General features: G+C 49.2%; 1 protein-coding gene across 1 annotated transcript in view; it reads right to left on the reverse strand.

The window, feature by feature from the left end:
• Positions 1–11,022, reverse strand: part of LOC145361514 (receptor-type tyrosine-protein phosphatase eta-like) — a 57,991-nt gene extending 46,969 nt beyond the window's left edge. Inside the window, exon 1 of the mRNA XM_080217326.1 lies at positions 10,824–11,022. Coding sequence (XP_080073452.1) covers positions 10,824–10,877 — 54 coding nt within the window. The 5' untranslated portion in view covers positions 10,878–11,022. The remainder of the gene's footprint in view (positions 1–10,823) is intronic.
• Between the last annotated feature and the right edge of the window lie 14,397 nt (positions 11,023–25,419).

Below are 25,419 nucleotides of genomic sequence, written 5' to 3' on the forward strand. Positions count from 1 at the left end.
ACGTACCAACTGTCTCAAGAACAGCTTCTTCCCTGCTGCCGTCAGACTTTTGAACGGACCTACCTTATTTTAAGTTGATCTTTCTCTACACCCTAGCTATGACTGTAACACTACACTCTGCACTTCCTTCCTTCTCTATGAACGGTATGCTTTGTCTGTACAGTGCTCAAGAAACAATACTTTCCACTGTATCCCAATATATTTGACAATAATAAATGAAGTCAAAGAGGGAGAGGGGCTCTTTGTAGAAACTTATGACATTGTAACAGGATTGGACAGGTTAGCTTCAGAAAGAATGTTCCCGATGATGGGGGAGTCCAGAACTAGGGGTCAGAGTTTGAGGATAAGGGGGAAACCTTTTAGGTCTGAGGTGAGGAGAAATTTCTTCACCCAGAAGGTGGTGAATGTGTGGAATTCACTCCCACAGAAAGGCCAAAACATGGTCTGATTCAAGAAGGTTCTCTGCTTGAGACCAGTGCGGGTGCGGGGGGGGGGATGGGGGTGGGTGGAGATGGTCCAGCGGCTCTCTGCTTGAGAGGGAAGGAAGGGATCCGCTGCCACTCTGCCTGAGATCAGTGAGCGGGGGGGGGCAGGAAGCCGCAATCAGTCTGGGTGGCAGGAGGGGATGGGGGGAATAAGGGGGTCAGTAATGTTGTGGGAGTAGGGCAATGTCTGTGGGGGGGGTCAGGGAGAGGCATTATCCGGGCAGGGTGCAATGTGGCAGGTGAGTGGCATTCTATCTTTTCCTTGCACAGGCGCAGTTGGCGATGCCAATCGGAGCTGCAGGGTTTTGGGTGCCCTGCCCACTGGCTTGTGCAGCGCGATTCGGAATGGCTGGTATTTTTTGCAGGCGGCTTGCATATGGGGGCGCCTGAGAACGGGTCTAAAAGTCGGATCTGAAACACTCCCAGTTTCAAATCCGCCCAGCACTTTGCATCAAAATAGTAAAATAGGCCCTCTGAGTCTCTCCCCTTTCAGGTGGGTGTAAAAATCCCAAGGCAACAGTTCAAAGAAGATTTGGGGAGTTTCCCTGGTCAACATTTATTTTTCACTGAACACAAAAGAAACAGGTTATTCAATCAATCACGCTTGTAGAGCTTGCTGTACGGAAGGTTTGCACTACATTGGTGAGGTGATGGTCTACTGGCATTCTCAATGGACTCAGAAACTCAGCTAATATTCTGGGGACCCGGGTTCATAAGAAATAGGAGCAGGAGTAGGCCATCTAGCCCTTCGAGCCTGCCCCGCCATTCAATAAGATCATGGCTGATCTGAAGTGGATCAGTTCCACTTTCCCGCTTTCTCCCCATAACCCTTAATTCCCTTGTCTATCAGAAATCTATCTATCTGTGACTTAAAAATATTCAATGAGGCAGCCTCCACCACTTCAATGGGCAGAGAATTCCAGAGATTCACCACCCTTTGAGTGAAGAAGTTCCTCCTCAACTCCGTTCTAAACTGGCCCCTCCCTTATCTTGAGGCTGTGCCCCCTAGTCCTGCTATCTTTTCTGAGCAGGAAGAATCTCTCTACCTCTACCCTATCCATCCCTTTCATTATCTTATACGTCTCTATAAGATCCCCCCTCATCCTTCTAAACTCCAACGAGTACAGACCCAGTCTATTTAGTCTCTCTTCTTAGTCCAACCCCCTCATCTCCGGTATCAGCCTAGTGAACCTCCTCTGCACTCCCTCCAAGGCCAAAATATCCTTGCACAAGTGCGGTGACCAAAACTGCACACAGTACTCCAGTTACGGCCTCACCAGTGCCCTGTACAGTTGCAGCAAGACCTCCTACTTTTATATTCAATCCCCCTCGCTATAAAGGCCAGCATCCCATTCGCCTTCCTGACCACCTGCTGCACCTGCAGACTGGGTTTTTGTGACTCATGCACAGGGACCCCTAGGTCCCTCTGCACCGTAGCATGCTGCAGCTTTTCGCCCTTTAAATAGTAGTCCCTCCTACTGTTATTTCTGCCAAAGTGGATAACCTCACACTTGCTAACATTGTACACCATCTGCCAGGTCCTCGCCCACTCGCTCGAATCCCACCACGGCGAATGGTGGCATTTGAATTCAATAAAAAATATCTGGAATTAAGAATCTACTGATGACTGTGAAACCATTGTTGGAAAAACCCATCTGGTTCACTAAGGTCCCTTTAGGGAAGGAAATCTGCCATCCTTACCCGGTCTGGCCTATATTTGACTCCAGAGCCACAGCGATATGGTTGACCCTTCACTGTCTCTCTGAAAAGGCCTCGCAAGCCACTCAATTTCAAGGCCAACTAAGGATGGGCAATAAATGCTGGCCCAGCCCGCAACGCCCATGTCCCACGAATGAATAAAGAATCATATTTCCTATGTTGATGACAGGAACTGCACTTCAAGACTATTTCATTGGTTGTTAAGCAATCCTGAAGTTGAGAAAGGTGCCAAATCTTTCTATAAAGTTCCATCGCCGACGGTAATCTTCAACTGGGACCTTAACTCCTCAGAGGTTTGCTACTCGGCCTTTTGGCTCACATAGAAAGTAGAAGCAGGAGGAGGCCATTCGCCCCTTCGAGCCTGCTCCATCATTCATTTTGATCATGGCTGATCATCAAATTCAATATCCTGATCCCCCCTTCCCCCCATATCCCTCAATCCCTTTAACCCCAAGAGCGATATCTCATTTATTCTCAAAAATCACACAATGTTTTGACCTCAACTACTTCCTGCGGGAGTGAATTCCACACATTCACCACCCTCTGGATGAAGAAATTTCTCCTCGTCTCAGTTCTAAAAGGTTTACCCCTTATCCTCAAACTATGAGCCCCTAGTTCTGGATTCCTCGGGACCATTCTTTGAACTTTCTCCGTCTAATTAATCCTGTTAGAATTTTATAAGTTTCTATGCAATCCCCTCTCGCGCTTCTAAACTCCAGTGAATATAATCCTAACCGACTCAGTCTCTCCTCGTATGACAGACCTGCCATCCCAGGAATCAGCCTGGTAAACCCTCGCTGTACTCCCTCTATAGCAAGGACATCCTTCCTCAGATAAGGACACCAAAACTGCACACAATACTCCAGGTGTGGCCTCACCAACGCCCTGTACAATTGCAGCAAAACATCCCTATCCCTGCACTCAAATCCTCTCACTATGAAGGCCAACATACCATCTGCCTTCATCACTGCCTGCTGGACCTGCATTCTTATTTCCACCAACTGATGCATTAGGCAACCAAGGTGTCACTGAGCATCCACCTCTCTCACCTTACACCCATTCAAATAGAATCATAGGACCCTACAGTGCAGAAAGAGGCCCTTCGGCCCATCAAGTCTGCACCAAACACAATGCCACTCAAGCCCTACCCCCATATCCCACTAATCCCTCTAACCTACGCATCCCTGGATACTAAGGGGCAATTTCTTAGCATGGCCCATCAACCTAACCCGCACATCTTTGGACTGTGGGAGGAAACCCATGCAGACACGAGGAGAATGTGCAAACTCCACACAGGCAGTGACCCGAGCCGGGAATCGAACCCAGGACCCTGGAGCTGTGAAGCAGCAGCGCTAACCACCGTGCTACTATGCCGCCTGTAATAATAATCTGCCTTACTATTATTGCAACCGAAGTGGGTAACCTCACGTTTATCCACATCTGCCACGCAGATGCCCACACACCCAGCCTGTCCAATTCATGCTGAGGCCTCCTCACAGCTCACCCTCCCACCCAACTTTGAATCGTCTGCAAACTTGGAGACAATACATTCAGTTCCCTCTTCCAAATCATTAATATATGATGTGAACAGTTGTGTTCTTAGCACAGATACCTGCGGTGAGATCAAGCCCTGTAGCTGGCACGGTGACGCACTAGTTAACACTGCTGCCTCGCACAGCCAGGGACCCAGGTTCGATTCCCGTCTTGGGTCACTGTCTGAGTGGAGTCTGCGTGAGTTTCCTGCAGGTGCTCTGGTTTCCTCCCACAGTCCGAAAGACGTGCTGGTTAGGGTGCATTGGCCGTGCTAAATTCTCCCTCAGTGTACCCGGCGCCGGAGTGTGGCAATTGTGGGGATTGTCACAGTAACTTCAATGCAATGTTAACGCAAGCCTATTTTTGACACTAATAAATAATAAAAATAAATACATGGGGTTATGGGAATAGGGTCTGGATGGAATTGTTGTCAGTGCAGGGTTGATGGGCTGAGTAGCCTCCTTCTGCACTGTAGGGATTCTGCGAACATGGGGGGGAAGGCTTATTTTTAACTGCAGCGAGTGGTTAGGATCTGGAATGCGCTGCCGGGGAATGTGGTGGAGGCAGGTTCAATCCCAAAGGAAATTGGATCATTGAGGAACTGAAAGTGGCCGGGTGCAGGAGGAGGGAGTGGGATCTACTGAGTTTCTCCGGCAGAGGGATAGCACGGACATAATGGCCTGATTGGGGAAGAGGGTAGCATGGTGGGAAAGTCACTGGGCTGGTAACCCAGAGGCCCAGGCTCTGAGGGACAGGAGTTCGAATCCCAGAATAGACCGCAAGACGTAGGAGCAGAAGTAGGCCATTCGGCCCATTGAGTCTGCTCCTCTCTTCGATGAGATCCAATATAATCCTCAACTGCACTTCTTGCTTTATCCTTGATTCCAAGACTGATTAAAAATCTGTAGCCTTGAAACATACTTAATAATCCAGCCTCTACAGCCCTCTGCCAGAGAGAATTCCACAGGCAATTCCACCAGAATTTAAACTTGATTATTAGATCTGGAATTGAAATGTAACTTGTATCAGTGACCATGAACCCATTGCCAATTGTCGGAAAAACCCATTTGATTCACTAATGTCCTTTAGGGAGGGAAATCTGGTCTGGTCTACATGTGACTCCAGAGCCACAACAACGGGGACAAGCCACTCAGTTCAAAGGGCAATTAGGGATGGGCAACAAATGCTGGCCCAGCCAGCGATACCCACATTCCATAAAATAATATACTTTTTACACGGCTTCCCTCTGTGACGTATCATAGGGTCCCTACAGTGTAAAAGGAGGCCATTCAGTCCCCATCGAGCCTGCACCAACAACAATCCCACCCAGGCCCCAACCTCGTAGCCCCACCCTGTTAATGTCCCTAACACTAAGAGGGAATTTACCCTGGCCAATCCACCTAACCTGAACATCTTGGGACATTAAGGGGCAATTTAGCATGATCAATCCACCTAGCCTACGCATCTTTGGATGCTAAGGGGCAATTTAGCATGGGCAATCCACCTAACCTGCACATCTTTGGGACACTAAGGGGCAATTTATCATGGCCAACCCACTAACCCACACATCTTTGAATACTAAGGGCAATTCAGCATGGCCAATCCATCTAACCTGCACATTTTTGGATTGTGGGAGGAAACTGGATCACCCGGAGGAAACCCACGCAGACATGGGGAGAAAGTGCAAACTCCACATAGACAGTCACCCAGGGCCAGAATCGAACCCAGGTCCCTGGTGCTGTGAGGCAGCAGTGCTAACCACTGTGCCAACATAACCATTCTATGATCTCAGAAAAAGTTTTGCTACGATGTAAGTTCCCTCTCATCCCCTGATTCTGGCGCAACATCTAACATTACCACGGACACAGGTCCAGTTGGAGGTCTCACCGTCCTGTTAGATTCTCAATGACAAACACTTGCCTTCTCAAAAGGCCTGCCATCTAAAGCAACCTCCCTCTCCACACTGAGCAAAAATATTTGCATTACAACTTTGCCACATTTGCATGCCATGTTACAGTGTTATGTTCTCGCAGGCACGGATGTGGGCCAGGCTGTGTTACCACACTATCTGCCAATCTCCCAAGGCATTACTCCCAGAGAGACACTATTTTACAATGAGCGGTGCATCAGATAAAACGCGACAGCAAAATTGTGGCAGGAAATGCATCTGAGATTTAAGGAAGTGGGCTTTATTTTTGTCACTTTTAATACATTTAACTGACCGGAGCATCTGGAGATTGAAAAATGCTGAGGATCTCAGAGTGAGAAATGAATATCTGATCAACGGTGATGCACTTGGATAGTAGGATAGGCTCAAGGGGCTGAATGGCCCACTCCTGTGCCGAGGGTTAAGGGGGAGGCCGTGAGGTGGGGAGGGGGAGTTTTGTTAGGCAGGAACCGGAATAGGGCTTGGGTGGAGTTGTTGTTGATGCAGGTTCGATGGGCCAAATGGCCTCCTTCTATACTGTTCTATGATTCTATAAAAGGTCACAATAAGGGCAAGCATTGAATGGCAAATCCACAGACCAGACTGGGCTTACCACTGCCCCTGTCTGTTACCCTTGTGTCTCAGAGTCCCTGCGTCTCAGTGTCTCAGCGTCCCTGCGTCTCAGCGGGCACAGTGGCACAGTGGTTAGCACTGCTGCCTCACAGTACCAGGGACCCAGGTTCGATTCCTGGCTTGGGTCACCTTCTGTGTGGAGTCTGCAAGCGTGGGTCTCCTCCGGGTGCTCCGCTTTCCTCCTACACTCCAAAGATATGCGGTTGATTGACCGTGCCAAATTGTCCCTTGGGTTAGGGAGATTGGCAGGGTAAATGTATGGCATTACGGGGATAGGACCTGGGTGAGACTGTTAGCGGGTGCAGGTTAGATGGGCTGAATGGCCTCCTTCTGCACTGTAGACATTCTATGATTCGTAGAAACATAGAAGATAGGGGCAGGAGGAGGCCATTCAGCCCATCAAGCCTGCTCAGCCATTCATCACAATCATGGCTGTTGACCAACTCAATAGCCTAATCCTGCTTTCTCCCCATAACCTTTGATCCCATTGGCCCTAGGTGCTATATATTCCACAGGCTCACCGATCTTTGGGTGAAGAAATATCTCCTCACCTCTGTCCTAAATGGTCTACCCTGAATCCTCAGGCTGTGACCCTGCTTCTGGATTCCCCTCACCATCGGGAACACCCTCTTTGCATCCAAGTTGTCTTGTCCTGTTAGAATTTTATAAGTCTCTTTGAGACTCCCCGCCCCACCCCCCCTCATTCGTCCAAACTCCAGCGAAAACAATCCTAACCTAGACAACCTCTCCTCATACATCAGTCCCACCACCCCCGGAATCAGCCTGGTTAAACCTTCGCCGAGCTCCCTCGAGAGAAAGAACATGCTATGGTCGTTGATTGATAAGGGGGCCAGATTACCCCTTTGTCCAGCCCCATTGCTTGGGGGGGTGGGGAGAACAGGTGCCAGAAAAAGTTTGAAGTTTTAAAGTTTAAAATTTAAAGTTGATCAGTCACAAATAAAGCTCTCATTAACACTGCAATGAAGTTACTGTGAAATTCACGGCAAGCGAGTGCTGACTTCGGCGGGACTGGAAAATCTCGCCGACGGGAGGGTCTGTAAAATGATAACTGAACGCACGCCCCCATCCCAAGCGCTGAATCTATATTTGGCTATAAAGTCTTCTTTTAATTGTTCTCAGCTACTGAGGCTAATTTTAGGTTCGTGCCCAACAGTTCTCTTCTCTCCCCTCCCCTCCCCCTCGAGGTTTCAGTTCCTCGTCATTGTCGATTTATTTCACCCTTGCCCGGCAATGGTGTTACGTCTGAGCAGAACCACACTGGTAAGCGGCTCGGACCCCCGAGAGGGTGGGCGTGACCGCTGGCGCCTCGTAGCAGCCCACGCCCGCTCTCATTTTTGTGGAACCCTCAGTGTCCACCTGAGGTTAAAGAGGAAAACTGGGGAGCAGAATGCTGAGTGACTCCAGGTCACACATGCAGAGTGCTGACTTCAGTCAGGAGCAGAAGTAGCCTTTTGCAATCCCTTAACTGAGCTTCCTCTCCCGTATCAAGAAAGCACTTTGACTGTAGTTTCAGTGCAGTTTCTGATGAAATTTTAAACAGAGGTCCACCTAGACTCTAAAATGAAACCACCACATTCCAGTTGCCGGAAATCTGAAATAAAAATGGAACAAATGCTGGAAGAATCGCTGCGGTCATTGGCGGGGAGAGATACCGGTCAGAGTTCTCTGGCCCCTTGTCAGCAAGGACAGAGAGTTTGGAGCACAGCCAAGTCTCTGTCCACTGCGAGCGGGACTGGAGAATCCCGCTGGCGTGAATGGTCGAAGAATCCCAGCCACAGAACCCTACAGTGCAGAAAGAGGCCCTTCGGCCCATCGAGTCTGCGCCGAACACAATCCCACCCAGGCCCTACCCCCATATTATACCCACTAATCCCTCTAACCTACACATCCCTGGACACTAAGGGGCAATTTCTCAGCACGGCCACAATCAACCTAACCCGCACATCTTTGGACTGAGAGAGGAAACCGGAGCACCCGGAGGAAACCCACGCAGACACGAGGAGAACGTGCAAACTCCAACACAGGCGGTGACCCCGAGCCGGGAATTGAACCCAGGAGCCTGGAGCTGTGAAGCAGCAGTGCTAACCACTGTGTTACCACTACCGGCCACAGAGCTAACGTTCCAGCTGGAATTTTACCAGCCCACCTGCCCGTCACGGGAACCGGAGTGGGCGGGCAAGGGGCAGAGAATGTGACGTCCGTTGACTTAGAGTCTTACAGCAGGGAAACAGGCCTTTCGGTCCAACTTGTCCATGCTGCCTCTTTTTTTAAACCCCTAAGCTAGTCCCAATTTTCCGCATTTGGCCCATATCCCTCTACACCCACCTTAGCCATATAACTGTCTAAATGCTTTTTAAAAGATTGTACCCGCCTCTACTACCACCTCTGGCAGCTCGTTCCAGACACTCACCACCTTTTGTGTGAAAAAAAGTTGCCCCTCTGGACACTTTTGTATCTTTCCCCGCTCACTTTAAAAGATGTGTACGTTAGATGGATTGGCCATACTAAATTGCCCCTTGGTATCAGGGAGATTGGCAGAGTAAATATGTGGGGTTACGGGGATAGTGTCTGGGTGGGATTGTCGGTGCAGACTCAATGGGCCAAATGGCCTTTTTCTGCCCTGTAGGGATTCTATGATTCTTTCGAGAAAGAGCTGTACAGACTCGAAACATTAGTTCTGTTCCTGTCTCTACAGATTTTGCTGGCTCTGCTGAGTTTTCCCAGCATTTCCCACTAGACGGTAATCAATTGCTGTAAATCCTAGCTGGGGAAAGGTTGGGCAGTTTACAGAATGCTGTGATGGCCCCCTCAGTGATAAAGCGACTATGCTTCTTCTCGAAGTGTCCCCAGTCCCACAGGCGATGCAGCGGACCCTCTGAAATCACCCATGTCACATCACCACAAAGACCAAGCCTCCTACTCAACAGGAAGAGGGCCCGTTACCAACTCCTCAGGACAATGAGAGATAGGTACTGAATGCCACCCTTTGCCAATTACACCTCCAACCCAAGAATTTTCAGTCCTGCAAACATTCCCTTCACAATCAGCTGATGTGGTTTGGCATCTTCTGCAAGGAAATTTCTCAGTGTTAGTCATTAACTTCTCTATTTAGTTAATTTATCTCCAGTCACAAAAGGCACAAGGCGCCAGTGAATTCCACTGGAGATTACACTTCCCTCTTACAACAAAGGATAATTTAACATTGAATCATTCCAGCTCAGGAGGAGGCCACTCAGCCCATCATATGTGCTTGCCCAATGAACAATTAGTGCTGTTCTCTGCCTTCACCCTGTAATCTTGCTTCCATCTTGGGTAAGAGTCAAACTCATTCCCTGTTGAATGTTTCAGTTGGAGCTGCCTCGACAGGAAGTGTGTTTGCTCCACACAATCCCCGCCAGTGCCTCACACTGACCCAGGATGGAACGACCCGGGTTTGGAAACCAATTCGATTCGGAAAACCACCACAAGGTATAAATATTAAACAAAATGCCAAAAACATGTTCTACACCACTGCCCCCTCACTATCCCTCACTCTCCCCTCACTCCCCCCTCACTCTTCCCTCACTATCCCTCTCTCTCCCCTCACTTCCCCCTTACTCTCCCCCACTCCTTCCTCACTATCCCTTGCTCTCCCCTCACTATCCCTCAGTCCCCTTTACTCTCCCCCACTCCCCCCTCATTCCCCCCACTCCCCCCTCACTATCCCTTGCTGTCCCCTCACTATCCCTCACTCCCCTTTACTCTCCCCCACTCCCCCCTCACTATCCCTTGCTCTTCCCTCACTATCCCTCACTCCCCTTTACTCTCCCCCACTCTCCCCTCATTCCCCCCACTATCTCTTGCTCTCCCCTCACTCCCCCTCACTATCCCTTGCTCTCCCCTCACTCCCCCCCACCTCATTTGCCCCTCACTCCCCCCACTCTGCCCTCACTTCCAATCTGTAACTCTCACTCCCCCCTCCCTTTGCTCTCCCCCTCACTGTCCCCTTCACTCCCCACTCTGTAACTCTCACTCTCCCCTGACTCTTCCCCTCCACTCTCCCCCTCACTCTCCCATCACTGTCCCCTTCACCATTCCGCCCTCACTCTCCTCTCACTCTCCCCCTCACTCTGCCCTCACTCTCCCCTTTGCTCTCCCCCTCACTCTGCCCTCACTCTCCCCTTTGCTCTCCCCTCCACTCACCTCTCACTCTCCCCTTCACTCTCCCTCATTCCCTTTCACTCTCCCCTCTGTAACCCTCACTTTCCCCTTGCTAACTCTTACTCCCCCCTCACTCTAACCCCCACTCTCCCCTCAATCAGCTTCTCTCCCCAATCACTCTCTCCTCCTCTGCAATATACACCAATCCTCTCCCCCCAACTCTGTCTCGACGAAAACTTAAGAGATAAACTTCCAGCTCCCCTGAAATAAATAACTGAGGCTGGTGTCAAACAGCGAGAGAGAGAGAGAGAGACAAATGAGAAGTGGTGAGGGTCAAAGATGGAATGAGAATAGACTTATCTTACCCAGGCTGGGATCAGTGTCAGTAACAGCAGCCAGCAGTTATCACTGGGACCCATTCCAGTGTCGACTCACAGGCTGCCAGACAGAAAATAAATCGCCAACTCCAACTCAGAAAGCTGCCTAGGGGGGAGGTCAGCTGTGCCGGAGAACCCCTTCGGTGCTGCTCCCAGTGCAGTTCCACATTGTCGCTGTCTGTCTGTGCCTGTGCGTCTGTCTGTCTGTCTGTGCCTGTGCGTCTGTCTGTGTCTGTGTGTGTGTGTGTGTGTGCTGGAATAAAGCAGATCACAGAGCTGCGGTGAGGACTTTACTCTAACACACACCCAGCCCTAATGAGGAAGTAAAATGAATGAGTGCTGAGAGTTTTTTTTTGGTGATAAGGTTTATCACAGGAGCTCAACTTAATCCACCTAAAGGATCTGATTTTAGGCCGTACTGTTTGTCTTATCTAATTTTTTTTTTGTCTTGTTGGTTTCCACACTGTATTCTACCTTGTTGGCCAGCGCGATTTCCATTCTCTCCTCCCACAGAGAGAGAGAAAACGCCTACAATTAAACGGCACCGGTTGTGGGTGGCGGTGGCTGGGGATTTAGCCTGGATTTACAGACAGGTGTGCACCTGCAGGTGACTCTGTCTGGCAAGGTGGCACAGCGGCTGGCGCTGTTGTCTCACGAAGCCGGGGACCCGGGTTCGATTCCCCGGGGCTTGGGTCACCATCTGTGTGGAGTCTGCACGTTCTCCCCGTGTCTGCGTGGGTTTCCTCCGGGTGCTCCGGTTTCCTCCCACAGTCCAAGTGATGTGCGGGTTAGGGTGCATTGGCCGTGCTAAATTCTCCCTCAGTGTACCCCGAACAGGCGCTGGAGTGTGGCGACTAGGGGATTTTCACAGTAACTTCATTGCAGTGTTAATGTAAGCCTACTTGTGACACTGATAAATAAACTTTAAAAAAAAAGTGGTGGTCAGCATGGAGGGGTACGGAATGATCAGCCGAGAGGGGGGGGACAGTACGTGGTCAGCACTGCTGCTTCACAGTGCCAGGGACCCGGGTTCGATTCCCGCCTGGGTCACTGTCTTTGCACATTCTCCCAGTGTCTGCCTGGGCTTCCTCCCACAATCTGGAAAGCCGTGCTGGTTAGGGTGGATTGGCCGTGCTAAATTCTCCTTCAGTGTAGCCGAACAGGCGCCCCGGAGTCTGGGGGATTTTCACAGTAACTTCATTGCAGTGTCAATGTAAGTCTTACTTGTGACACTGATAAATAAATAGATAAATCCCCTCTCACCCGTCTAAACCCCAGTGAATGTAATCAGAGGAAACCAATCCTTCCTCTGACCGGTTAACCAGTAGAGTTTTATTTTGTTCCTTTTTCCACAGGATGTGGGTGAAGCCAGTCCCTAGTTGCCCCTTGAGGGGGTGATGGGTGTGCCGGCTTCTTGAACCGCTGCTGTCCAAGCGATGTAGGTATACCCACAGTGCAGTTAGGGAGTTCCAGGATTGTGAGCCATTTACAGGTGCTGGAGCCAATGCAAACCCGGCAAGGTCCCCCCACCCCCCTCCCAACCCCCGTCTATCTCACAGACTAGCCAAGCAATAGCCTGACGTAGACATACTTACAGAATCATACCTTCCAATGGCACAGTGTATCCTACAGTATTCCTATTCCTACAATAGGAGTGGGTGGCACAATGACACAGTGGTTGGCACTGCTGTCTCACAGCGCCAGGGGCCCGGGTTCAACTCCTGGCCTTGGGTCACTGTCTGTGTGGAGTTTGCACGTTCTCCCCGTGTCTGCGTGGGTTTCCTCCGGGTGCTCTGGTTTCCTCCCACCCTCCAAAGATGTGTGGGTTAGATGCCTAAGTTGCCCCTTAGGGTCAGGGGGACTAGCTAAGGTAAATGCATGGGGTTACAGGGAGTAGGATCTGGGTGGGACTGTGGTTGGTGCGGGCTCGATGGGCCAAATGGCCTCCTTCCACACTGTAGGGACTCTGTGATTCTACGATAATGTCCCACCATCACAATTCCTGGGTACGTCCTGTCTCACTGGCAGGGTAGACCCAGCGGAGATGGAAGCGCAGTGGCGTACACCCGAGGGGGACTTGCTCTGGGAATCCTCAAAATTGACTCTGCTTCCCATGATATCTCATGGTGTCAGGTCAAAAATGGGCAAGGAAACCTCCTGCTAATTAAAGTTTATTTATATGTCACAGGTAAGGCTTACATTAACACTGCAATGAACACACTCCAGCTCCTGTTCGGGTACACTGAGGGAGAATTTAGCACGGCCAATGCACCCTAACCAGCACGTCTTTCGCACTGTGGGAGGGAACCGGAGGAAACCCACGCAGACACAGAGAGAACATGCAAACTCCACACAGACAGTGCCCCAAGCCAGGAATTGAACCTGGGTCCCTGGCGCTGTGAGACAGCAGTGCTAACCACTGTGTCACTCTTGGAGGAAGCGCTGAGGGTGAAAAGGGTGCAGAATGTACTCTGGGTGGGAGATTTCAGTGTCCATCACTGAGAATGGTTCAGTAGTGCAGCCGCAGATCGATCTGGCCGGGAGCTAAAGGACATTCCTGTTAGACTGGACCCACCACCACCTTCTCAAGGGCAATTATGGGGGGTGGGGGGGCAGTAATTACTGGCTGAGCCAGCGATACACACATCCCATGGAATAATTTTTCGAGATCTCTGGTGGTGACCCAGCCGTACAGTAACCAGTATTACAGTGCATTAACCAATATTACAGTACATTAACCAGTATTACAGTGCATTATCTGGTATTACAGTGCATTAACCAAAATTACAGTACATTAGCTAGTATTACAGTGCATTAACCAATATTACAGTACATTAACCAGTATTACAGTACATTATCTGGTATTACAGTGCATTAGCCAATGTTACAGTACATTAACCAGTATTACAGTGCATTAATCAATATTACAGTACATTAACCAGTATTACAGTGCATTATCTGGTATTACAGTGCATTAACCAATGTTACAGTACATTAACCAGTATTACAGTGCATTAACCTGTACTACAGAGCTTTAACCAGTATTACAGAGCATTAATCGGTGTTACAGTGAATTAACCAGTATTACAGTGCATTAACTGGTATTACAGTACATTAACCAGTATTACAGTGCATTAACCTGCACTACAGAGCTTTAGCCAGTATTACAGAGCATTAATCGGTGTTACAGTGAATTAACCAGTATTACAGTGCATTAACTGGTATTACAGTACATTAACCAGTATTACAGTGCATTAACCTGTACTACAGAGCTTTAACCGGTATTACAGAGCATTAATCGGTGTTACAGTGAATTAACCTGTATTACAGTGCATTAAGCAGTGTTACAGTACATTAACCTGTATTACAGTGTGTTAACCGGTATTACAGTGCATTAACCAGTATTACAGTGTGTTAACCGGTATTACCATGCACTAACCGGTATTACAGTGCATTAAGAACAAAGCACGGGAAACAGGCCCTTCGGCCCAACGAGCCCGCACTGCCATTTTAACATTACCAGCCCCCCGCTCCACCCATGACCCTTATCTATTGTTTTATGGTAATCCACATTGAGGGAAACTAATCTCGGGACAATTTATTACTTCCAATCAGCCTAATAGCACATCTTTGGGGTGTGGGAGGAAACCGGAGTACCCGGAGAAAACCCACGCAAGCACGGGGAGAATGCGCAAACTCCCACAGACACCGGCCCAAATCCATGTGTCTGCACAGCAAACAGTGATAGTCACTGAGCTGTCGTGTTGCCCAGCATCTGGTCCAGTTTAAGCACACACTAACGACATGAAGCACTAGGCCAATCTCGAACATTCAAGAGTAGCCCAAGTACGACACATCGCGTGTCTGCCCCTCGTTGGACAACAAGGCGGACCGACTTAAAACCTGTGACTTAAAAGAGAAAAACATTATTATCATACCACATCCTTTTACATTACCAGGGACGTCCCAATGCTAATGAACCTTATTTAAAACAATCTCCTATATCCTCCCATCTCCAACCCACTCATGTGCCTGTCTAAGTTACTCTTAAACAACTCCAGCGTGCCTGCCTCCACCACCTTACTTGGCAGAGCATTCCATACCCCCACTACCCTCTGTGTGAAAAACCTCCCTCTAATATCCGTGTTATACCTCTCACCCCTCACCTTAAGCCCATGGCCCCTCGTACTGTGTGTCTCTAACATAGGAAATAGCTTACCTCTGTTTACTCTATCTATATCCTTCATAATCTTATATACCTCTATTAGATCCCCCCTCAGTCACCGTCTTTCAAGGGAAAACAGCCCCAATTTGCTCAATCTTTCCTCATAACCCAGTCCTTCCATACCAGGCAACATGCTGGTAAACCTCCTCTGCACTCTCTCCAGTGTCTCCACGTCCTTCCGGTAGTAAGGCGACCAGAACTGGACGCAGTACTCTAAATGCGACCAAACCAACGTTCTGTACAACTGCAACATTAGACTCCAGCTCTTACACTCTATACCCCTTCCTATAAAGGCTAACATACCATAGGCTTTCTTCACCACACTCTCCACTTGTACTGCCACCTTCAAAGACTTGTGCACTTGCACCCCCAGGTCTCACTGCATTTCTATACTCTTTATAGGCTTACCCTTTATCATATAACTCTCCCCTACATTATTCCAGCCAAAATGCATCACCTCACATTTATCCGGGTTAAACTCCATTTGCCATATATCTGCCCAATATACCAGCCTATCAATATCCCGTTTTATTGCCAGACACTGCTCCTCACTGCCCGCCAATCCAGCCATCTTAGTGTCATCTGCAAATTTGCTGATCACACCACCTACTCCCTCTTCCAAGTCATTTATATACACTTCAAAGAGAAGAGGTCCCAGTACTGAGCCCTGCGGCACACCACTAGTGACAGACCTCCAGCTAGAAAAGGACCCTTCCACTACTACTCTCTGTCTCCTCTTAGCAAGCCAGTTCTCAACCCATCTAGATACCTGGCCACGTATCCCATGAGCCTTAATCTTTTCTACCAATCTACCATGAGGGACTTTGTCAAACGCCTTACTGAAATCCATATAGACGACATCAACGGCTCGTCATTCGTCGACTGTTTTTGTCACCTCCTCAAAAAGTTCTACCAGATTCGTAAGGCAAGACTTCCCCTTTACAAAGCCATGCTGCGTATCCTTAATCAGATCGCAACGCTCTAAGTGCTCATACATCTTATCCCTAAGAATCCTCTCCATCAACTTGCCTACCACTGACGTCAAACTCACCGGCCTATAGTTACCAGGGTTATCCCTCCTACCCTTTTTAAACAACGGTACCACGTTCTCTATCCTCCAGTCCTCTGGGACCTCACCTGTGTCCAAAGAAGAGACAAAGATTTGTGTCAGAGGCCCAGCAATTTCATCTCTCGCCTCCCTAAGCAGCCTAGGATGAATGCCATCGGGCCCCGGAGATTTATCAGCTTTAATGCTACCTAAAAGCCCTAACACTTCCTCCCTCGTAATGGATAGTTCCTTCAAATGGTCTAAGGCTCCCTCAAAGACCATACAGACATCAAGCCCCTCTCCTTCGTGAATACCGACGCAAAGTATTCATTCAGGATCTCCCCCATTCCCTCGGACTCCAAGCACAATTCCCCTCCTCTGTCCCTGAGGGGACAGATTTTTCCCCTAGCCACCCTTTTGTTCCTAACATAGGAGTAAAACGCCTTTTGATTTTCCTTAACCCTACCTGCCAAAGCCATTTCATGCCCCCTTTTTGCCCTCCTAACTCCCCTTTTGAGATCCCTCCTACTCTCTCTGTATTCCTCCAACGCTCTCTCCGTTCCCAGTTGCTTAGACCTAACATACGCCTCTCGTTTCTTCCTGACCAAGTCCTCAATATCTCTAGGAACCCACGGCTCTCTAATCCTACCTTTCCCATCCTTCCTCCTAACCGGCACATGCCTTTCCTGCACCCATTTCAGTTTTCCCTTGAAAGACTCCCACATGCCTAACGTGGACTTGCCCTGTAACAGTCTATCCCAGTCTGTATCCCTAAGCTCCTGCCTAATCCGGCTGTATCTGGCCTTCCCCCAATTTAGCACCCTCCCCTTAGGACAGTATTACAGTGCATTAACCAGTATTACAGTGTGTTAACTGGTATTACAGTGCACTAACCAATATTACAGTACATTAACTGGTATTATACTGCATTAACCAGTAATACAGTGCATTATCCAATTTTACAGTGCATTAAGCGGTATCACAGCGCATTATTGCAGTGTGTTAACCGGTATTACACTGTATTAACCAATATTACAGTGCATTAACCAGTATTACAGTGTGTTAACCGGTATTACCATGCACTAATTGGCATTACTATGCACTAACTAGTATTACCACGCTCTCACCAGTATTACAGCGCATTGACAGTAAATGGAGGAAGTTGGTTCCCTCTCGTGATCATGGTGACTGGGTCAAAACCACATCCTGCTGAAGGATAAATTGAGGGGGAATGAGTTGCAATATGACGGTGAGAGTGGTGTCGGGGTGTTTATCGCGGTGCTGTCTGATTCTCATTATCCACAGGTTCAGGTGCAGTTTGTGGTGATCTCACTGTTACAACTCAAAGCAGCACCCCACCCCCCAAATCCCCCGGGGACAGACCTTCGTGTCTCCTTCACTGAATGTGGAGAGGAACACCCAGGTGGGGGGGACGGGAATCTTACCAAAACACGGCAGAGTGCTGTGTTTCCAATGAGGAAACTGGTGTCTTTCTCTCCAGATCTCACCCCACTGCCTAAAACGTCAAAGGGGCCCGTTTCACACCATCATGTGGAGTGTGGGGTGGGGGAGGGGGAAGGGGGGGGGCAGTGTCAGGGGGCTGGGTGGGAGTCTCTCAATTCTTTGGTTAGACACAGCTGCTCAGAGATCAGAGCGCCATGTTTAGAGGCTGCCCCTCCCACCACCGAGGTTCCCCCTCCCGATCCCTGATTGCGGTCCCCTCTGCCCAACCCCTCGATCATTGGCGATCGTCGGAGTCACGCCTCCCCCACCCTCCTCCCCATCCCCTGCCCCTCCATCCACTCGTGGGCCACAGCCAAATGGGAACGTAGAAACTAGCAGCAGGAGTAGGCCATTTGGCCCTTCCAGCCTGGTCCACCGTTCATTTTGATCATGACTGATCATCAAATTCAACTTCCTGATTCCCCCTTTCCCCCCATATCCCTCAATCCCTTTAGCCCCAAGAGCTATATCTCATTTCTTCTTGAAATCAGACACTGTTTTGGCCCCAAGTACTTTCAGTGGGAGTGAATTCCACACATTCACCACCCTCTGGGTGAAGAAATTTCTCCTCACCTCAGTTCCAAAAGGTTTACCCCCTTATCCCCAAACTCTGACCCCCTAGCTCTGGACTCTCTGAATCTGAATCTCCCCTGTCTAACCCTGTTAGAATTTTATAAGTTTCTATGAAATCCCCTCTTGCTCTTCTAAACTCCAATGAACACAATACTAACCGATGGGCGGTACAGTGGTTAGCACTACTGCCTCACAGCGCCAGGGACCCCGGTTCGATTCCCAGCTTGGGTCACTGTCTGTGTGGAGTTCTCCTGTGTCTGTGTGGGTTTCCTCCGGGTGCTCCAGTTTCCTTTCACAGTCCAAAGGTGTGCGGGTTAGGTGGATTGGCCATGCTAAATTGCCACTTAGTGTCAGGGGGAGGGTAAGTTTATGGGGATAGGGCCTGCATAGGATTATAGTCGGTGCAGACTCAATGGGCCGAATGGCATCCTTCTGCAAGGTATGATTCTATGACTTAGTCTCTCCTCATATGACAGACCTGCCATCCCAGGAATCAGCCTGGTAAACCTTCGCTGTTCTCCCTCTATAGCAAGGACATCCTTCCTCAGATAAGGAGACCAAAACCGCTCACAATAAGTTCAAATTTATTTTTATTAGTGTCACAAGTAGGCTTACATTAACACTGCAATGAAGTTCCTGTGAAATTCCACGGGTTGCCACATTTCGGCACCTGTTCGGGTACTCTGAGGGAGAATTTAGCACGGCCAATGCACCGAACCAGCAAGTCTTTGGGACTGTGGGAGGAAACCAGAGCACCCGGAGGAAACCCACGCAGACATGGGGAGAATGTGCAGACTCCACACAGGCAGTGACCCAAGCTGGGGGTCGAACCCGGGCTCCTGGCGCTGTGAGGCAGCAGCACTAACCACTGTGCCACCGTGCTGCCCATCGGTTAGTATTGTAGGGGAATAGGAATACTCCAGGTGTGGCCTCACCAACGCTCTACACAATTGCAGCAAAACATCAAATCCTCTCGCGATGAAAGCCAAGATGCCACTGGCCTTCTTTACTGCCTACTGTACACAAATGAAACTCTAGCCCCTTCTCTCCACAAAGCTCCCATTAGGCCCATCCCTTGGCACAGGCAGGTAGACACTGTCAAGATGGCATTGCTAGGTTGGCCACAGCTTGGCCATGCCTGACTAACCCGCGGGTTCTATTTATGTTTATGTCCCCAGGAAGACCACCATAACCACCTCCCCCTCCCCCACCCCAGCCTCTCTGCCACGAAAGATTCACCACTACCTTCAGAGAGGTTCAAACCTGTGAACCTGGTGACATCAGTGGCGAGGGAAATTGCAATGGCGCCAATGAGAACCAGGACTTCCGGATCTTGAGCCACCGCCAACATCCTCACGGACGCTGACCGTGGACTCAAGATCGCCCCCTGCAGAGTGCATCTCTGAGCTGATCCAGATTGCCCACCAGAGGGTTGAGATGTCATTATTTTTGGACTAGAGAGGAAAGAACCTGCAGGGGTTGAAATCAAATGTTGCTCTGTAAAACATGCTGTACAAAGCTCAATTAAATACTGCTCAACAAAGCACAATGTGAGAGTGAAGTTCCCTCTACACTGTCCCCCATCAAACACTCCCAGGACAGGTACAGCACGGGGTTAGATACAGAGTAAAGCTCCCTCTACACTGTCCCCCCATCAAACACTCCCAGGACAGGTACAGCACGGGGTTAGATACAGAGTAAAGCTCCCTCTACACTGTCCCCCCATCAAACACTCCCAGGACAGGTACAGCATGGGGTTAGATACAGAGTAAAGCTCCCTCTACACTGTCCCCATCAAACACTCCCAGGACAGGTACAGCACAGGGTTAGATACAGAGTAAAGCTTCCTCTACACTGTCCCCAACAAACACTCCCAGGACAGGTACAGCACGGGGTTAGATACAGAGTAAAGCTCCCTCTACACTGTCCCCATCAAACACTCCCAGGACAAGTACAGCACGGGGTTAGATACAGGGTAAAGCTCCCTCTACACTGTCCCCCATCAAACACTCCCAGGACAGGTACAGCACGGGGTTAGATACAGAATAAAGCTTCCTTTATTCAGTTATGGAGGTGGGTAATAAATGTTAACGTGGCCAGCCACAGGTAATCAGAGAAAATGTTTTGATTTTCGTGTGTTTGGAACTTGGCGACTGAGGATTTGAATCCCACAATTTGAATATGTTATTAAACAAATACCTAATTTTAGAATTGGTATAGGAGTCACATTGTCGTTGTGTGAATGATTGAACTGGTGTGTGGGTAATTTGACATCATGTGGTTTGATGAGGAGCTGGGAAGTTTCCAATCCAGCATTACCCAGAAACCAAAATCAAATTTAATATTAATATTCATGCCCATATCTAAATGAGCCACAAATAACTGATAATCTGTGATGTGCTTTGGAACCCCTCAAGAACTTGATAGTTCCTCCCTTGCTTCAGAAGTTGCGCATTGCTGAAAAATGATAAACACTGTCAAAGTTTTTCATCTTGCACCCACGGTGACTGACCCACCAGAATACCAAATCTCAGAGCTTGGTTCTCTCCGCCCAGCACCCCTTTCTGCCTCCGATTGGCAGAGGGGTCGCCATGGGAGAACGAGCCGGAGAATTTAAACAAAAGTGACGCACTTAGCTCCAGGTTCAAGAGATGTGGGCTCAAATCCAGGGGCTTGAACCCAAAAGTCTGGCTGACACTCCAAGTGTAGGCACAGTAAGAAGTTTCACAACGCCAGGTTAAAGTCCAACAGGTTTATCTGGTAGTACAAACTTTTGGAGTGCCGCTCCTTCATCATCTGAGGAAGGAGTAGTGCTCTGAAAGCTCGTGATTCTAAGTAAACCTGTTGGACTTTAACCTGGTGTTGCGAGACTTCTTATTGTGTTTACCCCAGTCCAACACCGGCATCCCCACACCATGAATCCAATTGTTGCAATTCGGAAAACCAGTAAAACCAGTTGGCGTCACAATTGTTAGCAGGAGCTCTCCAGAAGCTATAATTAAGGATAAAGTGAGTAACACCTTGAGCATGTTTATTTGATGTAAGTGAGCCAACATAGATTAGAAAAGTGCAGGTCATACTCAATGAAGTTGTTGCAGTGAAGTTAATCAAAGGCTGGTTAGGACACTAAACAATCTTTGCAGTGACCATGAGACCCAGGGAGGGAATAGACAGGTTTGACATCTTGGGTGGAATCTTCAGTCGCTCACGACGATGGGATTTTCCAGTCCCGCTGCAGTGAACAGAGATTTGGCTGAGCGCCGAATTCTCCATCCTCGCTTGCAGTGGCAGCGGGGCGTGTACAACCAGTACGATCGTGCCCAGAATCTGCAAATTAGCAGAAAAACACAGAGAGTGACCATTTAGACATGACTTAGGGTCGCCAACTCTGACTAAATGTATTCCTGGAGGTTTCATCACATCAACTGTTGCCACACTCCAGCTTTTAGTTCATAAAACCCCTACAATACAGAAGGAGGCCATTCAGCCCATCGAGTCTGTACCAACCACAATCCCACCCAAGCCCTATCCCCGTAGCCCCACACATTTGCCCTGCTAATCCCCTTGACACTAGGGGCAATTTAGCATGACCAATGCACCTAACCCGCACATCTTTGGACTGTGGGAGGAAACTGGAGCACCCAGAGAAAACCCACGCAGACACAGGGAGAATGCGCAAAGTCCACACAGATAGTGACCCAAGGCCGGAATTGAACCCGGATCCCTGATCCTGATGGGCAGCAGAGCTAACTGCTGTGCCACTGTGCCACCCCATGGTAGTTAGCCAACACATCTTGCGAACATTCTTTCTAACAGGGTCAGACAGGGTGGATTCAGAATGTTTCCGACGGTGGGGGGAGCCCAGAACTAAGGGTCATAGTTTGAGGATAAGGAGTAAACCTTTTAGGACTGAGGTGAGGAGAAATTTCTTCATCCAGAGGGTGGTGAATGTGTGGAATTCACTCCCACAGAAAGTAGTAGAGGCCAAAACGTTGTGTGATTTCAAGAAGAAATTAGATATAGCTCTTGGGGTTAAAGGGATTGAGGGATATGAGGGGAGGGGGGGATCAGGATATTGAATTTGATGATCAGCCATGATAATGAATGGTGGAGCAGGCTCGAAGGGCCAAATGGCCTTCTCCTGCTTCTAGTTTCTACGTTTCCATCCCAACGCCAATCGGAAAGCAGACAGATTCCGTACCCAATTCGATGATGCATGACTGATGTGCCACGCTGTCTTATTTTCCCCCATTTTTGACATTTTTATATCTGATAAAGAGAAATGTTGAAAGTAAATTTAAAATAAAAACATGGGTGAGATTTCCCCTCTGTGGTCTGAGTGTGGGCGGCACAGTGGTTAGCATGGGACCCGGGTTGGATTCTCAGCTCGGGTCACTGTCTACATGGTGTCTGCGCATTCTCCCCGTGTCTGCATGGGTTTCCTGCAGGTGGTCCAGTTTCCTCCCACAGTTCGAAAGGCGCGCTGATTAGGGTGCATCGGCCCGGGCTAAGTTGTCCCTTGGTGTCAGGGGGACTGGCTAGGGGTAAATGCATGGGGGTTGTGGGGATAGGACCTGGGTGGGATTGCGGTCGATGCAGACTCGATGGGCCAAATGGCCTCCTTCTGCACTGTACGGATTCTATGAAAGGTGAGTGCTCATATGGTGGGGTTGTGGGTGGGAGAAGGGGCTCTCATACCCGAAAGTTGATTTGCCACATCGACGTGCCTGTTTGTCCATCTCCTGCACCTGATGGAAACATATCTTTTCACTAGTGGGCGGGCCTGTGGTTCACTCACCCCGCTTTGACCTCAGTCAAACTTCGATCTTGGCAACATATCTCAATTCTGCCCCCACACAGATTGTGATATATGTATGTGATATACTGAGGCTTTGTGGTGCGTACTGGCCCGTTAAGAGTGTGGGTCAGGTGACTCCTGGCGGTAACGAGGAGATGATGGACGAGTGGTATTATCGCTGGACTATTAATCCAGAAACTCAGCTAACGTTCTGGGGACCCGGGTTCGAACCCCGGCGCGGCAGATGGTGGAATTAAGAACCTACTGATGACCATGAAACCATTGTTGGAAAAACCCATCTGGTTCACTAATGTCCTTTAGAGAAGGAAATCTGCCGTCCTTACCCAGTCTGGCCTACATGTGAATCCAGAGCCACAGCAATGTGGTTGACTCACAACTGCCCTCTGAGAACCAAGGATGGGCAATAAAAGCTGGACAGCCAGTGACGCCCAAGTCCCATGAATGAATAAAAAGATAGTTTTATCGTACTTAACTAGGACTTTGGTTTTTCCTTGTTTGTTCACAGCGGAACATTCCCCATCCATCAGGCAAACCAGCCTCCCATTTGTTGACTCTGTCTACACTTCCCACTGCCTTGGAAAAGCAGCCAGCATAATTAAGAACCCCATGCACTCCAGACATTCTCTCTTCCACCTTCTTCCTTTGAGAAAAAGATACAAAAGTCTGAGGTCACGTATCAAGAACAGCTTCTTCCCTGCTGCTGTCAGACTTTTGAATGGACCCACCTCGCATTAAGTTGATCTTTCTCTGCACCCTAGCTATGACAGTAACACTATGTTCTGCACCTTCTCCTTTCCTTCTCTATGAACTGTATGCTTTGTATGAAACAATACTTTTCGATGTATATTAATATGTGACAATAATAAATCAAATCAAATGCCGGCCCCACCATGGCTCTTGTGTATCTCCCTCAACAGGGACCGGTGGGTGGCTGTCCAATCACTCTTGGGTGGCAGCAAGAACCGACAGGCAATAACAAGCAGCCTTTGCCCACTATACCAGCCAGCTGGCCCAAGAGGGCTGAGAGGGAAAATCCAAGGAGGGTGGTGGAGGGGGTGGTTTGTTCGGGTCTCGGGGTTGGCAAGAGAGGCAAGCCATGATGTGGAGATGCCGGCTTTGGACTGGGGTAAACTCAGTAAGAAGTCTCGCAACACCAGGTTAAGGGAGGTGAGCCCAGGGCAGCGGTATCTCTGACAGGAGACACTCTTGGCCTCGCTAACATCTAACCTTCTTACACAAAACTAACATCATAATTTCCCATCTGAGCCACGAACTCCCAATTAGAATAAATTCCAGTAAAATAAGTGCTTGGGAATATCTAAGGGTGGGGCGGTGGTACAGTGGTTAGCACTGCTGCCTCACAGCTCCAGGGACTCGGGTTCAATTCCGGCCTCACCGTGTGGAGTGTGAAGTCTGCATGTTCTCCCTGTGTCTGCGTGGGTTTCCCCCGTGTGCTCTGGTTTCCTCCCACAGTCCAAAGATGTGCAGGTTAGGGTGGATTGGCCATGCTAAATTGCCCCTTAGTGTCCAAAGATGTGGGGGTTAGGTGGATTGGCCATGCTAAATTGTCCCTTAGTGTCCAAAGATGTGGGGGTTAGGTGGATTGGCCATGCTAAATTGTCCCTTAGTGTCCAAAGATGTGGGGGTTAGGTGGATTGGCCATGTTAAATGGGGTTATGGAGATGAGGCAGGAGAGAGGGTCTGTGTAAGACACTCTGTCAGGGAATCAGTGCAGACTCGATGGGCTGAATGGCCTCTGCTGCACTGTAGGGATTCTATGATTCCACAATTTTAAACGGTGTGTGTGCTCCATCTGAAGGCAGATGTTTGAATGGGGGTGTTTCCTCCTGATCTACTTCCGTGGCATTTTTATGGGTGGTAATTTGCCATTGCCTCAGGGGCAGGAAGAGGGGACAGGTCCCAAGTCCCCCTCAGCTGGAACGGGACCACACTCTCAGTGTTATCCTGAACCACAGGTGCCAAAAATATAGAGAAAACCAAGTTGATGGGAATCTAATTTGACAATCTAGTGGGGCACAGGTCACAGTGCGCAGTCTGGTGTGAGATGGGGGTGCAGGGTCTTACAGCGGCAGCACGATGGCACAATGGTTAGCACTGCTGCCTCACAGCGTCAGGGATCTGGGTTCAATTCCCAGCTTGGGTCATTGTCCATGCGGAGTTTACACATTCTCCCAGTGTCTGCGTGGGTTTCCTCCGGGTGCTCCGGTTTCTTCCCACAGTCACTGGCTGTTCTAAATTCTCCCTCAGTGTACCCCAATAGATACAGGAGTGTGGCAACTAGAGGATTTTCACAGTAACTTCATTGCAGTGTTAATGTCAGCCTATTTGTGACACTAATAAATAAACTAAACATAAAGAATCAAAGATAGGAAACACCCATTAAATCCATTCCAGC

Source organism: Carcharhinus amblyrhynchos, chromosome 35, assembly GCF_965287045.1.
Source record: "Carcharhinus amblyrhynchos chromosome 35, sCarAmb.v2.hapA, whole genome shotgun sequence".
Lineage (NCBI taxonomy): Eukaryota > Metazoa > Chordata > Chondrichthyes > Carcharhiniformes > Carcharhinidae > Carcharhinus > Carcharhinus amblyrhynchos.